The 16,996-nt window shown below is 42.4% G+C and overlaps 1 protein-coding gene across 2 annotated transcripts in view; it reads right to left on the bottom strand.

Moving 5' to 3' along the window:
- Positions 1–16,996, bottom strand: part of TENM4 (teneurin transmembrane protein 4) — a 777,096-nt gene that overhangs the window by 108,653 nt on the left and 651,447 nt on the right. Inside the window, exons 17-18 of one of the 2 annotated variants that reach the window (XM_063693427.1) lie at positions 10,548–10,574; positions 2,938–3,084 (exon numbers count right to left, since the gene is read on the bottom strand). In XM_063693427.1, coding sequence (XP_063549497.1) covers positions 2,938–3,084; positions 10,548–10,574 — 174 coding nt within the window. The remainder of the gene's footprint in view (positions 1–2,937; positions 3,085–10,547; positions 10,575–16,996) is intronic. The other variant, XM_055356895.2, reaches the window with a different exon arrangement.

A 16,996-nucleotide genomic window follows, 5' to 3' on the forward strand; every position in this document is an offset into this window, starting at 1 on the left:
CCATTTGGCCAAGGCACAGAGTAATAGAGGCCAATGAGGATAACCCTTACTACCCTGGCATTTGGGGACAGTCCACTCTCTATGGTTGTTTCATCTATGCCATCCTGCAAAGCAGGGGTCCTCAGCACCTTCCCCTTGGCTCCCGCAGTGGGTGGACAGCCCACTGAACTGAGAGGGCCCTGAGGTGAGACGTTTCCTCATTTAATAGTTGAGAACCCAAGGTCAAGGACCCTCAACAATTTGGCCTTCCCAGCTGGTTCTATTTCCAACCATGATGACCCACGGGATGTCTTCCTGGCTGTTCTGAAAGTCCCATGGGACAGAAACCACATCACAGTTCCCAGTAGGGCACCCAGGCATCTGATATCAGTTGAATGAGTGGATGCTCCTTTATCCTGGCAATTGTCCCACTGCATTGCAATTACTTGCTGTTTCTCTCTCTCTCTAGATTGTGACCTTCACAAGGGTAGGGACTGTGTTTTATTTATCGCTGAAGCCCCAGTACCCTGGACAGGGCCTGATAACAATGTAGATACTTGGTTAACATTGGTTGAGTGAGTGAATAAACTATGTGCAAGCTCATTTCAGCCCATAACATGCTCCAAAAATGCAAGTGGCATATTCTCCCACAATTGGGGATTTTCTGGTTGATCTTTTCCACTTCCTACTGGCTCATCTCTCCGAACAGCTGGAGGAGGCTCTATTCCCCTGGGGTCTGCATCAGCCCCATTTCCTATGACAAGAACCCCTCTCTCCCCCCGAGCTGTGGGCTTTGGGCTATGGTATGCCCATGCCCCATGTTACCACTGGTGCATTCTAGTGCTAGGAGGGCTGGCTCTGAAGTATGGCAAACAAAGGATACATTTGAATTGCATTTCGTGGGAGAGAATCAATGAGCCTTGTTCTATAACCTACACTTGTATGTATACTGGTAGGGAGAGAGGTGCACCCTTTCCCCACATTTCCTAAAGACATGCAGTTATTTTGCCGCCCAGATGTTCAACAGCTGTTTGAAGGCTTTGGCCAAGACTTTTGACTCATGAGAAGGGAATGGTGGCTCCTCTCTTCTTTTCTTCTATTACCTGAGTATTATTATTAGTCATTGGAATTGTGCCTACACAGGCAAACTGAAGGGGAATGCTGAGGAAATCATGCAGATAATGTAGGCTGACATCTCTTTCCTACGAAGAGCAAATATAAATACACTTTGCCTTGTCTGAAGACACGGGTGCTTGGTGCCCTTCCCTGCTTTGTCCTGGCTTGGCCCATAATGACGTCTCTGAATAGAGAGCCCTTTCCTTTCTGGGAAACCACTACCCATCCAAGTGTCACCTTCTGATGAATGCTTTCCTACTCCCACAACAACTAATATATAACTCTACAACGGCACTTATCACAGTTTATTAGCACTTAACTTTGGGTCTTTCTCCCTCATTTCTCCCTGTCCTGGCATACAGGGAGAGGACTTTCTTATCTCTATGCCTGGTATAGGGCCCAACTCTAAAATAAGAACTCTGGATATTTATGGAGCACAAAAATTAATGAACTCCACAAGTTTTAGATCGATTAAGGGATATTTCAACCCTCCAAGATCTCAGGAGAACATAGGCCTTCTGTTTCTGCCTAGCTACTGTGGCCAACCCCATAAGCTCCCTGTTGACAATTGCTCCACTGGGCCCAGGCCTGGGTACATCAGGCCCAATTACCTCCTGGATTTAGGCAGCAGGTGGAAGGGCTGAAAGCCGGCTGGCTCAAAGAACAGTGCTCTGAAACAGCCCTTTCTAGGCTGCTGAAACCCACTCAAGGCAAATAAACCACAGAAATCACAACATCACACACTTGGCCTTTTAATTCTTATGGTGCTTTGGGGTTTGAGATTCCCTCTAAATAGAAAATTCCCAAAGGTTAGGATGCTGAGTTTCTGACCTATTGATTTCCTACCCTGTGCAACATATTAGAAAGTCCTTTGGTATAAATATTAGGGAGCCACATAGACTTGTTTGGACTAAGCCAATTGTTAGGCCATCATTAGGAAGACAGGGTTAACTGTTTTGATTTTTTTCATATCTTTATCTTTTTATTCTCCTAATAACCACCTGTGAGTGGGAGAATCAGGAAGGATTGATGTATCTTCCAAGTGGGAAAGTAGAACACATTATGGTTGTATTTACCCAAGTTAATGCAACAGAAAAATGAAGGCTAATTCTACGACTAAGATAAGGACTGAAATGGTACTCATGGGCCAGCTGCCTCATTTTATAAATAGGGAGAGTGAGGCCCAGAGCCACCAAACAGCATGTGTAAGGATGCACAAGGAGTCAAAGCCAGAGCTAGAATTAGAACCCAGGTCTTCACTCTCAGCTAATGAATGTTCTAAAAGATGAGCACCTCCTTCCTTGGGCTTTGACTGTCTAGCACTTTAAAAAAACCCAAAGCAAAGGCCATTTCTATTACAAAAGGTGTCTGCTGGTGTGCAGTGGTGTGCAGTGAACCTCCAGAATCAGAGGAGAAGAGACCTTGACCAAAGGTAACTCAACCTCCTTCCCTGGGAGAAGTGTCCCTCTGCAGCTTCTGTGATAAAGAATTAGATGGTCTCTTCTTATCCATCTCCAGTGAGGGGGACCCATAACTTTGCCAGACATCTCATCCTACTGTTGAATTGTTAGAAACCTCTTTCTTCCATATGCCTTCTCTTCTATAGTGGCTGCTGGATATCAATTACTTTCATTTACATTAGTTAATTTCAATTGATTCAAATGGAACACCTGTGATATGCACTCATCCCTAAGCCACATGTGCAGTTTTTTGTTGCACCGCAGGTCCCCCTGACTGGATGACTGGTGTGTTGGTGGCCTGTTAGCTCAGTAATATCCATTCTCCACTCTGGGCCTCCCGCCCTCTGGAGCCGCCTGGAGCCCATGGGTGCCAGAGCCCTACCTCCATCATTGTCTTTGCTGTCACCGCAGGCAGTCTCCATGGAAGTGTCACAGCCAGCTCCTCTCCAGCCCAGCTGGCAGACGCAGTGCCAACCATTCAGGTCTAAGGTACATCTGCCGTTGCCATTGCACAACCCAGGGCAACCCTCTGAAAGACAAAGTACAGGGTCGAGGTCTGATCACCCAGAGTCAACTGCCATCACACACACTAACACGCTACCTGCCAACTTGCAAAATGCCTTCATATCCATCAGCACACGAATGCCCACAGCAGCCCAGGGAGACAGGTATCATTGGGAATTGCCACTTTACAGAGAAGGCAACTGAGGCTCAGAGAGGTGAAAGGACTTGCCAGGGTCGCACAGTCAGAAGTGAAAGGGACAGGGCTGAAACCCACACCTTCTGCATCTAAAAGCCCCTCTTTCAAAAGTGACCGGGATTCTGGAGCCGGAGTCAGTGGATGTCGGCCTATCAGAATCTAACCAATGGAGCTTTTTGCCTGATCCTTGCTTCTTGTTCATTCTCATGTGTTCCTCTTATCTCTGGCGGCTGTTTAGCACAAAGGAAACATCTTTCTGTTTATTCCTTGCTTCCTTCATCACTTCTGGGTATCATTCTAAAGGGTGTTACTTTTTCCAACTCTTGTAGTAGGTCAATTTTATTGGACCCTAGGCTTTTCATTTATTTTGTCTTATTTTCTCCTAAACAACTGTCTTTGCTTTGAGGAAGAGGGCTTGGGGCTTTTTCTTAACATCTTGTCTACAGCTACACTTAGAAAAGGGCCCTGCACCCAGAGGAGCTGTGATCGCCGTTGTGAAACACTAAGCAGGGCTGTCTGTGAGTGCAACGCAGGTACAGCCAGGCTGCTCTGCTCTCATTACGCTCATATGCACATCTGCCTGCCTGTCTGTCATTTATTAAGCATCTTCTTTGGGCTACCACTGGAGGTACAGAAATGAATAAGACCTATTCTTATTCATGAGGTGCATGAAGCCTATCAAAGGAGACAAATTTATGTAGGCAAAAAATTTAACTGCTAAATGCCCTAAAGGAGATGTACAAAATATGGTAGGAACTTAACACAGGTGTGGCCATCTGAGAGGGCTGTAGATGATTTGATCGAGAAGGGTCAGGCAATATTTAGATGCTGTGTTCGTTCTGCTTGGACCATATTATAAAGTGGGGAAGTTTTTAAAAAATACTATTAAAGTAGATTTGCAGGTTTTTTGATTGCCACATCTTTAAACCTCTCCGAGTTTGTGGCTCAGAAATCTTCGTTTGAGAATATGTTAAATTATGTGGTTCACTTCAGCTTCTATTGTGCCACTTGGTTTTCACTCAAGTCCTTATATTAACAATCCTGCCAACCCCCTTCTCCAAGGGGCTATCAAAAACCACCTGTCACTGGCAAGACTTCCATCTCCTCTCTGCTCCTGCTCAGTCTTGGGAGAGGTATGGATGTGAAAGCACTGTGTCAGCTATAAAGCTTCATTTGTTTTATTATTATGAGCAGCAAAGTGCTCCAAATATGGCCACAAACTGGATCTTCTGCCATGAATTAATGGGAAATTGACTCATTATTCTTAAATGGGACAACAAATGTGAAAGTGGCTGTCCAGTACAAGACCTGGGCCAAGATAGCCACTCACTAAATGGCTGATCAATCAGAATCTAAAACTTGAGTGTTCCCAGGACTTTTGATAGTTGACTGTTATTCCAAAGTAAAAGAAAATAACATGTTTATTTCCACTTGAGATGTTCCACACAACAACCAAGCAATTTGGCCACTGTGTTTTCCATTCAAAGGAAGAAACATGTAACAATTGTGTACTCCAGCCTAGGAGGGATTCCTCCAGAAGTTAGAAGTGTATGTAGACTATGGGTTTCTGTATAGCAGAAGCCTGCTGGGAAAGATGAGAGGCTACCAGCATGGCCACCCCAAAAAGTGGTTGAGAAAGAAGTTTTAAAAGCGAGCCCCAGAAGCAGAGCTGTGACACACAGGCGGCTATCCAGGCAATCTGACTTGGTTGCCAACATCAGCCACCATTAGTGATCTAAGCAATCACAGCTTTCTTTTTTCCTCAATTAGTCTCATGTCAATTTTTGTCCGTCCAGCCGGGACTTGTTTTCAATTAAGCCTCGTTTGTATTTGGAATTAGTCCTGGAGGAAATAGGGTCTGATCTTTAACAACGGTAGCTGACTGCTTTCTTTTGCTGTAAGATAAAGCCTCTTGTAAGATGCAAACAGTATCTCTTACGTAAGAGCACAAGCTTGAGAGGCATATCAAAGTTTGCCTGTACCACTCAGTGGCTGTATGACTCAGGCATGTTATTGAATTTCTTTGAGCCTCAGTCTTTTTACTTATAAAATGGGGCTTTTGGGGCGGTTAAGTAAGGTATGCATGATGCACAAAGCCTGGCATACAGCTCAAAGACAATATCTGAATCTTCTACTCACCTTTACCTTCTCTCTATTTTGGGCAGAGGGCATATAATATCATATGTTGTACCCACAACCTCAGGTGGGGCTCACAGAAAGGCAAAATAGGAAACTGAGGCAGTTATCTAGATCAGAGTCAGCAAACTTGTTCTGTAAAGACCCAGAGAATAAATAGTTTAGGCTTGTGAGCCATATGGTCTCTTGCAATTACTCAACTCTGCCGTTATAGCTTGAAAGCAGCCATACACACTTTTAAATGAATAAGCATGGCTGCGCTCCAACTAACTTGATTTACAAAAATAGGTGATGGGCCCGATTTGGTCTGTGGGCTGTAATTTGCCAACCTCTGGTTTAGATGCTTCAGGACAGTGAGACAATGACAGCTGCCACATACTGAGGGTCTACTAGGACTGGCCACTGTGCTAGGCACTTTATATAGATTTCTAAAATAAGTAACTTTTTGTTAAAAATGTTCAGATCTTGATTTTCTAGGGCAGATCCAATTTTACACCATTTAATCCTAAATTTTTAGTAAAAGCCATGTGTTGTAATAGAGCGAGGACTTTGGAGGTGGACAAACCTCAGTTCAAATCCTAGCACTATCATTTTACTTACTACCTGTGTTACAACTGGCAAATTACTTCACTCTAAGCTTCAGTTTTCTCATCTGTAAAATGGAGATAATACCTGATTCAAAGAGTATGTGAGAGTATTAAATGAGATAATATATATCAATTATTTATCACAGTGGGTAACATACATAGGGATTCAATAAATGAGAGCTGTTATTATTATTATTATTGGATTTACTTGTTTTAAGTTTGTATAACTTCACTAAGAAATTCATAAACAAGAAAATAAACCTTTGCCAGCCCACCTTGTGTAACGTTTAGGTCAAAAGCTATGGTCATTATAAATAAATCCTTGCCAAAAATGGTCAAGACAAACACTGGGCTTGCCTCATGGCTCCGTGAACATGCAGTGCAGTGGGAGGTGGCATGATGGGTTCAGGGCTGCGAGTCCCAGTGCAGGCCACCATTCATGCTTTCCTAACATATTGTACTTCTCTCAATAGCAACTGTCCCAAGGATACTGAAATGATCAATTCTGCAATTAGTTTCATTGTCTTACTTCTTCCATTAGAATGTACCAGTGCCTGCATGTAGCAGACACTCAATAGATATTTGTTAAAATAAATCAATGAGAGGGACAAGAGGCCTGAGTTCTGGCCTAATATGGGGGGAGTTGGGAAAGTTACTTTCTCTCTTTGGGCCTCAATTTCCCCATTTATAAAATAAGGATTTGGATGAGATGATCCATTAGGTCCTTCCAGCATAACTGACCCAATAGAGAAGGTCAAAACAACTTCAAGTTAGTTGATTCTGTTCTTAAATTCAATAAACTTTACTCAGTACCTGGTGGATGCTGGATTTTGTGTTAATTCACAGAGATGAGATATATCATCTGCCCTAAAAAATTTTACATTCTCTTTATTTATACCATACTTTGTTCCAGGAAGGGTTTAAAATAGGTCTTATAATCACAAACCATACTTCTTAAAGTGAACCTTGTGAAATAGTAGTTCTATGAGGTCCTCAAGAAGAAGCTCCTGCAGTCAAATAAGTTTGGAAAACGTTGCATCCTATATTCTTATTGTAGAAAGTCACACTGAATATCAATATATTAAAGACTCCAAGAAGTCTTAGAATAAAGAAAGCTGCTTATTCGATTACTAGAGCATTATCCAATTTGACCTCAGAACTCTTTCCCCCACCCAGTAAACTGTGTAATATTCCATTCCATGGAACCCCCTCTGGGAAGCCCTGCTCTAGTGAACTCCTGTAGGCACATGGCATCTTGGGCAGATAGTCCATGCTGCTCTGAGGCTGCCTGAAAATATCATCACCAGACCTTTAGTGGGATTGGGTCAATGAATCATTGAGGTGCCAGTTTGGAAGATGTGGAGCAGGTGTTCTCAGGGAGGGTTAGCTCTAGATGTGGAATCACAGAGAATCACAAATGTGGAAATCCACAGTCAATTTCTTCAAATGGACCAAGTGATACCCTGAAGATCTGCAGTATCCTATAAGTTTCAGAGGGACTTTGAGTACCTGTGGGTGGAACAAGGTTTGCTTTCATCCAGCCATTTGCTTCCGGGATAATCACACCCCCATTAGCCAGCATGAGGAAGGCTCTTCCAGGATGACTTGCTGACGTTCTTAAAGCAATATGCCCGTCCTTACCCACTGAGGCTAATTCCTCAAACCCTGAAACTCATCAATAATTCAGACAGCCCACGTGACATTAATAATCCCTTCTGGAAAGACTCACACCAGGCATTTGCTAGAGTCAAAGTAATGTAATTTTAAAGTTTTAGAGAAGGGCTAACAAAGCTTTTCAAAAGAAATGATGCCCTTTAAATGACAAGGGACCACTTTGTCTTCAATCTCCTGCTTAGGCCTATGAAGAAGTCCCCCTTGCAGCTAGCACCAGGTATGATTAGAAGACTTTCAGAATCCTTGAAGGTATTTATTTTTTAGTTAAGTGGCATGGATTCTATGCAATACACTTATCATATATCAAATGGCCCATTTCTTTATGTTTCTCTTACTGGTCCTCTTGTACTTTTTTTCTCTCTCCATATTCACTTCCCTAGACAAAGCCATCATCATCTCTTACCTAGATGAGAGCAATAGTCTGCTAATCGGTCTTCTTGTTCTCAATGGTCCCCCCTCAATTCTCCTTTCACAATACGGCCAGACTGATCTCCCAAATCACAAATGTGATCTAGTTATCATCTTGCTTTTAAAAACCTTCAGACGCTTTCTTATACCCTTATGTTAAATTCCACAATCTATAAGGCCCCAACAATCCAAGTTAGTGGGGTGGCTACTTGCTAAGTGGTAGCCTTTGGACTTCCCCTGTCATAACCCTCATCACACTTTGTTGGAATTGTTTTAGTGTCTTCTCTGCTAGACTGCAGGCACCTTGAGAGCAGGGACCATATCTGTTATGTGGTATTCATATTTCCTACCACTTAGGAGTTCAGCATATTTGTTGAGTAAACATTGTTTCTTTAGTCTCTACCAAAGCAACTGGGAAGCAATGAACAAAATCTGGCCCATCTTTGAACAGTAAAGTACTCTACTCTGACAAGACCTGAGCTTCCATGACACAGATCTCTGAATTATTTTTTTAGAATTAGTATCCATTATACCAAAATATCAGCCAGATGAGGGCTTGGGTCAGACCCTGATTTTGCCAAGAAACATTTGCCTTTTAAAACAAGTTATGATTCATTGACCTAATCCAACTAAAGTTCTGGTGATGATATTTTCTGAACTGAAGATCAGAGCAGGTGATTTGAGAAAGAATATAGGCCACTTCCCAGTAAGGGGGCCAGTTTGGAAGATGTGGTGTGGAGGAAAATATACTGGAAATTATGGACATTCTCGGTGACTTATGGTGACAGAAGATAGCATGCTGAAACATGGATAAAGTCAGGAAATGCAGAGTCCTGGTTCTGCTACTTATTAGAAGTGTGAGCCAGGATGACCCATTCAACTTCCTCAACTTCAGTTTCCTTTTTCAGTCGAATGGGTATCATTATATCTATTCCCTTAAAAAAATCACATGACTCACCTAAGACTCATGGATGTGAAAAAACTTCACATAGTAGGAAAATTTTCCATCAGATAGATGGTAACGTGATAAAATTTAGCCCACCCTGAAGAGTCCTCTGCTAATGATAATGTGTGAAATGCCTGTTTTTAAAGAGGCTAGGAAGTACTACTCTTTCTTGCTGGAATGATTTTATTGTCAGTTGAGGACCAGCACATGAAATATGAAGACCCTTGCTCTTCCTCCATCTGTTGGATCCTATGCAACACCTTTGCTGTATTTGGCAAAGCTGTCCTAGCTGAAAAGCATTTAGTCAGTTATGTTTCCCCAAAACCCTTTCCATAAGTTTTAAAACAGCTGTTGCTATCTCTTATTAAAAGCCAATTTAGCCTTTTCCTTTACAGTTTCAAAAATTAATTTAGCTAATGAAGTCCTTCTTCAAATTAAGGGTGAGAATAAGAATAAGAATATGATGATAAAGCAGTATAATTCATACTTATTGAGCATAATTCCTGCCTATATACTAAGCACTTTGTATTTGTTACTTCACTTAATCCTCATACTAGCCTTATGAGGTGGGTTCTGTTAGCAAGAGAAGAGAAGTTAAATCACTTGCCCAAGGTCACTTAGTTCCCTGAGTGTTGAAGCTGGGATTCAAACCCAAGCAGTCTGACTCTAGAATATGTGTCCCTATCTGCAGAGCACACATTTTGTACCAGGTGCTGTGTTAGGGCCTGAGAACAAAAAGATGAATATGACATGGTATTTCTCCTCAAGGAGCTTAGAGTCTTTTCAGAGCACACATATCTGATTATTCTGAGACTTATTCTTAGAGCTATGTGGCCTATTTGGAAAATCAGGTACCACCTAACTAATGTAAATGTTTAAAATGGAAGGAATTACTTTGCCTCTAGGGAACACTCTTCAAAGACAAAACTTACCAAAGTCAGGCCTTCTCTGAAAAGGAAAACAAACAAATAAACAAACAGACCATCTGCTCCCTGACGTCAGGGGTCTGTTTGTCCCCTTGTCTCCAGACCCTGGCGCAGGTGCCTAGTACACAGTGGGTGCTCCATAGATGCTTGTTGGACGAATGAACACAGTAGTACTAGAAAGTAGTCCTTAAAATTTCTTAACTTGCTCTTGGGTCTCTTCCTTTCTCAGGCCACCCACCCTGGTTGCCAGCATCTTAATTCTGGTGGACCAGGGGCCATAAGAGATGCGCAGGGTGACATGAGATGGGGTGGAAAGAGTGAAAGGTGTATGTACGTGGGGCGGGGGAAGGGAAAAACAAAAGTACAATGGTATTGTCACAAACAGATCTGAGCATCTTGTGGGGAGAATGACACTCCAGGTATATCAACCAACTTGTGACCGAAAACCCATCCCCTTTGGGCAATGGATGCTGCGACAAAACTGGGGATGCATTAGCTTCCAGACATCATGCTTATGTGGTGTATATACATTTTTATATACTCATTTCTTCTTTTATACTCATACACAAACACACACACAAAGACAACAGGAAAATAGAGGAAGGAAGACCATACCTTTAACTACCCTATCCAGATAGTGAGCTAGGGAGATAAAAGACAGGACATTTAAGGTAGGATCCAGTAAGTGCAATATCGCCTGCCACATAACCATGCCAGATGCTACAGAGACAAAGGGATTGTACCCCACGTTTGGGACAGGCCTATGCCATGGTGGGGAAAATAAAACCAAAGACAGGATGACATGAGAGAGGAGAAGGGAGAGCAAGCATTCTCCAGGGATGGCCAAAAGGAACTTCAACTCATTCTGTGATCCAGACATTTGGAAATGTGATCATAGAAACAAGAAGACATATGAATAAGGAAAACAGACAAAGAAGGATGGGAAACTCCAAAAGTGGCCACACTCCTGCTCTGCCAGCTTTGTCTGGCTTTACGGAAAACTAGAGCCTGTCCCTTTCACTACTCAGAGCAGCATCCAACCTCCCTACAGGTGAAGCAGCCATAACAAGAACAAGTGGTACCCCATCTCGGCAGAGGCCTTTCCAAGAAGTTGGAATTTAGAAATGCGCAAAATTTGAATCATCTCTGATATGCACTAGTGAAGGGGGTTGAGTCTTTGGTCAAATATACTGCTGGATTATCTGTTTGCCATTCTTGAATTTTCCATGTACACATGTGCCCACATATGCTTGAATGCAAAATGCTTAGCGTTCTAAGTAAGACGCATCCCTCCTTTGTGCATCTTACACAGACTATGAGGTGCAGGTCAATGGATGTCACTGTGAAAAACAAGACAAAGCAAAGAAAATCTGACCACTTCTCAATGCTTATTAACCCTAAAGAAAGATGTATGCTTTGTTTTCTAATGGAGGGGTTGTATCCAAGCCTTGAGTTATTTGGCCTTCTAAAGTTTTGCTTATTTGAGGATGAGTATCAAAGGTTGCTCTGAAATAAACCCCACTGTGTCTATATATGGGTGTCTGGCTGTGTGTTTAGAGCAGGGCAGGCCTCTTAATTCCCAGCATGAATCACTAATACCATTTCACCTGCCCTCCCTAGGCTGTAGTTATAGCTCTTTGAGGAGCTTCTCTTTCTCTATCTCTCCACACCTCCTACTAGTGTGTTCTGCAAAGGCCGGGTAGCTGGGCAGTCTCCTGAAGGATCTGATGCCTTCAGCCAGGCTGCACTCCAGCCCCAGCTGAATTTCACACATGAATCAAAAGTCCATCAGACAGGACCGGACTGCAACGGTGTGGCCTTATCAGGAATCTGTAGGGTTCTTTAAACATTCTTACTCTCTTCATAAAAAAACCATAAATTATATTTTTTCAATTCTCTGGATAGAACAGATATTGTTGTTCATCACTATATATTAGCCTCAAAGACTAGTGGATGAGAGGCTGTGTTCTTAGTTCAGGTATCCGTGTGGTCTCTGGTTCAAGATGAAATATGCTTCTGGAGCCTGCACAGCCAAGTGGAAAACTGGGAAGAGGAAATTTTAACTGAGGCTACATGCTTTTCTTCATTCTTACAGATGTTGTGGAGTCCATGAGATGCAGGATATAAGATAGGAACATGAAAGAGAGTACTTATTAAGTAGGGGTGAGTAAACAAAGCTATGGAATGCCAAACAATGAAAAATGGGGACAGCCCACACGAAAAATGGCCTAGGAAATATCTCTGGCTAAAGGGAAATCTTTCTTGATTCTTGGCTTATGTGTCACTTTAGTCTTAGTCAAGCTAATTTATCTAATTTTGCAAAGTGGTCTAAAATTTCTTATATCTCATCTCCCAGGATATGCTATCAAAGGGCATGAATACATAGAATCACCTGGCTCTTGTGGTTTTGTTAGCTTTCTTATCTGCAGAATTTTTTGGAGGGTCCTAATTATAAGTTCTTATAATAACTCTGAATCCAGTTATAGAAGAGGTGTAGTAAGCCTAGATTTTTTTTCCCAGGGATGGCTAGGCTGGATGAGATGCCATCACTGGGATCCAAGTGGTCATAGCTTCCACCGTGAGGGAGTTCTCTGATGAAAAAAACTTTCCTGATTGTCTCCAAACTTAATGGTAGTATAGTGGTTCTGGTGGTGAGAGAAGCTTATATCCACTCTATAGGATAATCTCCCCAGGGCCAGGGGCTGACTTAAGAGAGCTCTCTCTCTTCTAATGCCATTTCATTTTCAAGAACCATGTAACCATGAAGAGCACTATTAAGTGAAAATATGTTTTTGATACCTTTAAAAATTCTTACTAATTTCTCCAGACCACAGGTAGGAAAGAAAATCAGTGGAAATGATGGAGGCAGGCTCAGGTTACCATCAGCACTGTGAGTTTTCAGGAGACAAAAGTAGACATTCAAAACTTCAAATCCTGACTCCACAAATCAAAAGGGATTCCTTTGCTACAAAGAGCCCCCAAGCCACACTGTGAATCCAAAAGCTGGTAACAGCCAGTTAATACCAAGTCCATGAGTTTTCCGGGAATGGAATGGAGCTTCCTTGTCTCTGGCTATTGAAAATGGGAGTGACAAATGGGTCTTTGAACTTTACTACCATTTATTTATAAAAGGCATATGCGGAAGTCCATACTGTGGTTGCTTTTATTGTTTGAAAACCTTGGCACATATGCTGTTGAGTACAGTTGTTTAAAAATTCATGATTTTAAAGTACCAACTTTTAGAAAAGATGATGCAAGCTTTGCATTATGAAAGGTGGATTCAGGACTTCATCAATTCCTGCATCTTTCTCTTCAGAACTTCAGGATGAAGATGATGGCAGTAGTCATCTTTTCTCTTGGGCAACGCTTGTTTCTTTGGCATTGTACAAATGTTTCTCATACTCCTACTATGTTCCTATCTCTGTGTGAAAAGCCAGAGATAATAAAGGTACTATAGCTATTTATGCTACAGACTGAGCTTTTGGCATGAGGTTGGTCTGCACGGTCTTAGCTCTCTTTGGCCTTTCTCTGATCACCAACATAAAACTTCTTTCCTTGACTTGCCTCTACCAACAGAGGTTTCCAAAAGTTTCTCTTGGGATAATCTTAAGAATCTTCAGGGGCCCCCTATCCAAAGTTATGGAGAACATGGCAAGAGGCTTTCCATTCTTACTCTCCAGGAGCCTCAGGGCAACTCGAACGGCTGCATCATTGGTACATGTTAGGCCACAAGAAACAAGGATCACTACAGCAGGTGATGGGTTGGCGGTTCTAGTCATCCGAGCTTCTTTCGGATGGGTGACAAACCACCAAAGAGATGTTCTTGCTAAGCTCTTGGATACATCAGTGCTCTTCTCTCTTTGGATAAGTGGTCAGTGACACCCACACTGAGAGAAATTCAAAGCCAGATTCCCACCCCACCACATGTGGGCTGAAGTCTCCCAGGATCATCAGCAAATTAAACTTGTGCTCTGATAACTTGAGGTAGATCCCTGTACATTTTCTCTTTCTCCTTGTCAGCATCTGTCCTGTAAAACCACAGGTCCTGTTGTGAGTGAATGCTTTCAGGAGGGATAACCATAGCGTTATCACAGGGGCCTATACCTCATGAGTGATTTGTGGGCTCTTGGTTAAGGATTTTCTGATTATGAAAAAGAAATCTGATAGCTATCATTCAAAAGCAAACAAAGGGCCAGGTGTGGTGGCTCGTGCCTGTAGTCCCAGCACTTTGGGAGGCTGAAGCTGGTGGATCACTTGAGGTCAGGAGTTAGAGACCAGCCTGGTCAACATGGTGAAACCCCGTCTCTACTAAAAATACAAAAATTAGGCCAGGCGCGGTGGCTTATGCCTGTAATCCCAGCACTTTGGGAGGCTGAGGCAGGTGGATCACCTGAGGTCAGGAGTTTGAGATCAGCCTGACCAACATGGAGAAACTCTGTCTCTACTAAAACTACAAAATTAGCCAGGTGTGGTGGCGGGCGTCTGTGATCCCGGCTACTTGGGAGGCTGAGGCAGGAGAATCACTTGAACCCGGGAGGCAGAGGTTGCGGTCAGCCGAAATAGTGCCACTGCACTCCAGGATGGGCAACAAGAGTGAAACTCCATCTCAAAAAAACAAAAAACAAAAATTAGCTGGTGTGGTGGTGCACACCTATAGTCCCACCTACTCGGGAGGCTGAGGCAGAAGAATTGCTTGAACCTGGGAGGCGGAAGTTTCAGTGATCCGAGGTGGTGCCACTGTACTCCAGCATGTGTGACAGAGTGAGACTCTGTCTTTTTAAAAAAAAAAAAAAACTGGACAAAGCACGGAAGATTTTGTGGCTTTTCTTTATAATTTCTCTTCATTGGGAAGTCTGGTTTTGCTCACTCAAGTAATTGTATCTTCAGGGTATCATTTTGATCTTTATCCCCAGAGGAAGCTTTTGTTTAAAAATCAGGACTTCTAGGATTGGACAGCTCTCCTGAAGTCTGGTAAATAATTCTGTATATCTGGTATCTTGAACAATCACAGCTTTGGAGTCAAGCTGGAATTTTATTAATGTAATCAGAAGCTGGCATTTTCTACAGGTGTTTTCTTTACTTTAGAGACAAGCGACACTGAGGTAAATAGAAAAACCATGATAGAATTGATCCAAAATGTTAGTAGTGTTTTCAAAGAAATAGGAAAAAAATTAAACGCCTTGTTAAATTTAACTACGATTTTCAGCTTTCTCAAAGGAAATCAGAGGTCAAGCACCAGACTTCATGGATCCATAAAACTCCTTGAAAAGAACCAAAAATATGCACTTGGTGACTCTCTGTCAATCATATACTTGAGAAACAGATCCAAATCAATCCATCTTACCCTGACTTCTGGACTAGGAAAACTGGGTTTCATATATGCAAGTGGGAATATTAGTGTCATGTAAGTAACAGTAAAAATGAAGAATCCCTTTTTCTTCATGAGATATTTTTAGGAGCAGGTGACTCACTTTTGGGCTGATGGGTGTGCAGTTCTGCGGGCAGTGGAGGAAGGGGATGAAATTCTGTCACCCTTGGGGACCTACTCCAGCCACTCCATTCTGTGATTCATGGATAGAGAAACTAAAGCCTCAGGCAACTGTGTGGTCTGGCCCTGGTGCTTTTACCAAAGACCCTTCTTCAAGATGCAAAGAGACAGGTGATTCCTAACATAAGGAATTAGGATTGAATGTGAAATATTTTTGCTGTTTGACAAAAATACTGTCATTGAAGAGGATGCCACTGTCAAATTCCCTTTCATTCTGAAAACCAACCTCTCTTGGGAAGAATCATGTAGCTTCCATGAAAGATAAGGTGAGCCAAAGGCTCCAAAAGAAGATATTTAATTCCTACTATAATAATCTGCTCTGGAAAATGTCACTGGGGTAAAAAGTTCTTAATGCTGGGGACTTGGCCATAAGGGTCCCAGATTTGTCTTGTTCTTTAAATTCTGTATTCCTGCTGTAAGGTCATCAAGCCATTCCTTCCTGTTTATGCAGGGCGGCAGTATGTAAATAAACAGGCCCTCTTTTTTTTGCTTCCACTGCCTAGAGGTCTCTAAATCAGTGTCATGGATACCAGCTCTTTCTCTGGTATGGGAAATAACTATTGCAGCTAGGAGCTAGCTACACGATAATGACCTATTGTATAATAATGAAATCTGATAACAAGAGAAAATTTAACACTTTGAATTTCTAACTTTTCACATCAGCAGTTTTTTTCTTTTCCTAAATGACTCTCACAGGGAGTAAAGTTCTCTGGAAACAAGGAAATGCTTCTTGTTACCATCAAAGACTAAAAATGGATTTCCCCTTCTCATTTCTATTTCAACAAGAAAAGGATGGGACCATTGTTTCTCTACTTTGCCTCCCCTCCCCCTTCCCTTATATCCTACAGGGTTATTGAAGTGTTCCTTCAGCACGAGGGTGTTGAGTTTCTCATGGGGACGCAGCTGGCCACGGGCAGAGACCCACAGAGAGAAGGTTACCATGCAGGAAAATTAGACAAGGACGAAGAAAATGCTCACCACACAATGAGAGGTATTAATAGAATTCCCAGCCAAAGTCCTTTCAGCTGAGCCACTATGACTGGTCTATTGCTTCTTCAATGTCCTATGACATTTCTTTGGTATTTAGGACAGTCAACCTTATTCTTATATTGTGCACATTTACCTTGATGTATTTCTTATCTGGAGGGGAAAAGGTATCTGCATCCCCAAGGTGGAATCTGTTCTAGAAGAGCGACAACAGAGCATACAGGGGAGGTAGAAGTGGACGGTTTGACTTCTTGTCATCAAAATAAAAGGGACATTCTTAAGGCCAGGCTGATGAATATCCAGAAAACACTGCCTGTAAAACAGCCTGCCCACAAGCCCCGACATGAGTCATGTGTGACTAGACAAAGGGAGAGGTTCCCTAAGATGAGATGCGTTTATCTTATAACATTTTTGTCCAACATTTGCAAACGTTTTGGAGTTTGGTAAGATGAGCTGAGGACTCTGTAAGCAAGAGACAGCAAACAGAATGGGCCCTCTCTGGGCTCTGGTTTTTTTGTTTCTGTTTTTG

Source organism: Gorilla gorilla, chromosome 9 (genome assembly GCF_029281585.2).
Source record: "Gorilla gorilla gorilla isolate KB3781 chromosome 9, NHGRI_mGorGor1-v2.1_pri, whole genome shotgun sequence".
Classification (NCBI taxonomy): domain Eukaryota; kingdom Metazoa; phylum Chordata; class Mammalia; order Primates; family Hominidae; genus Gorilla; species Gorilla gorilla.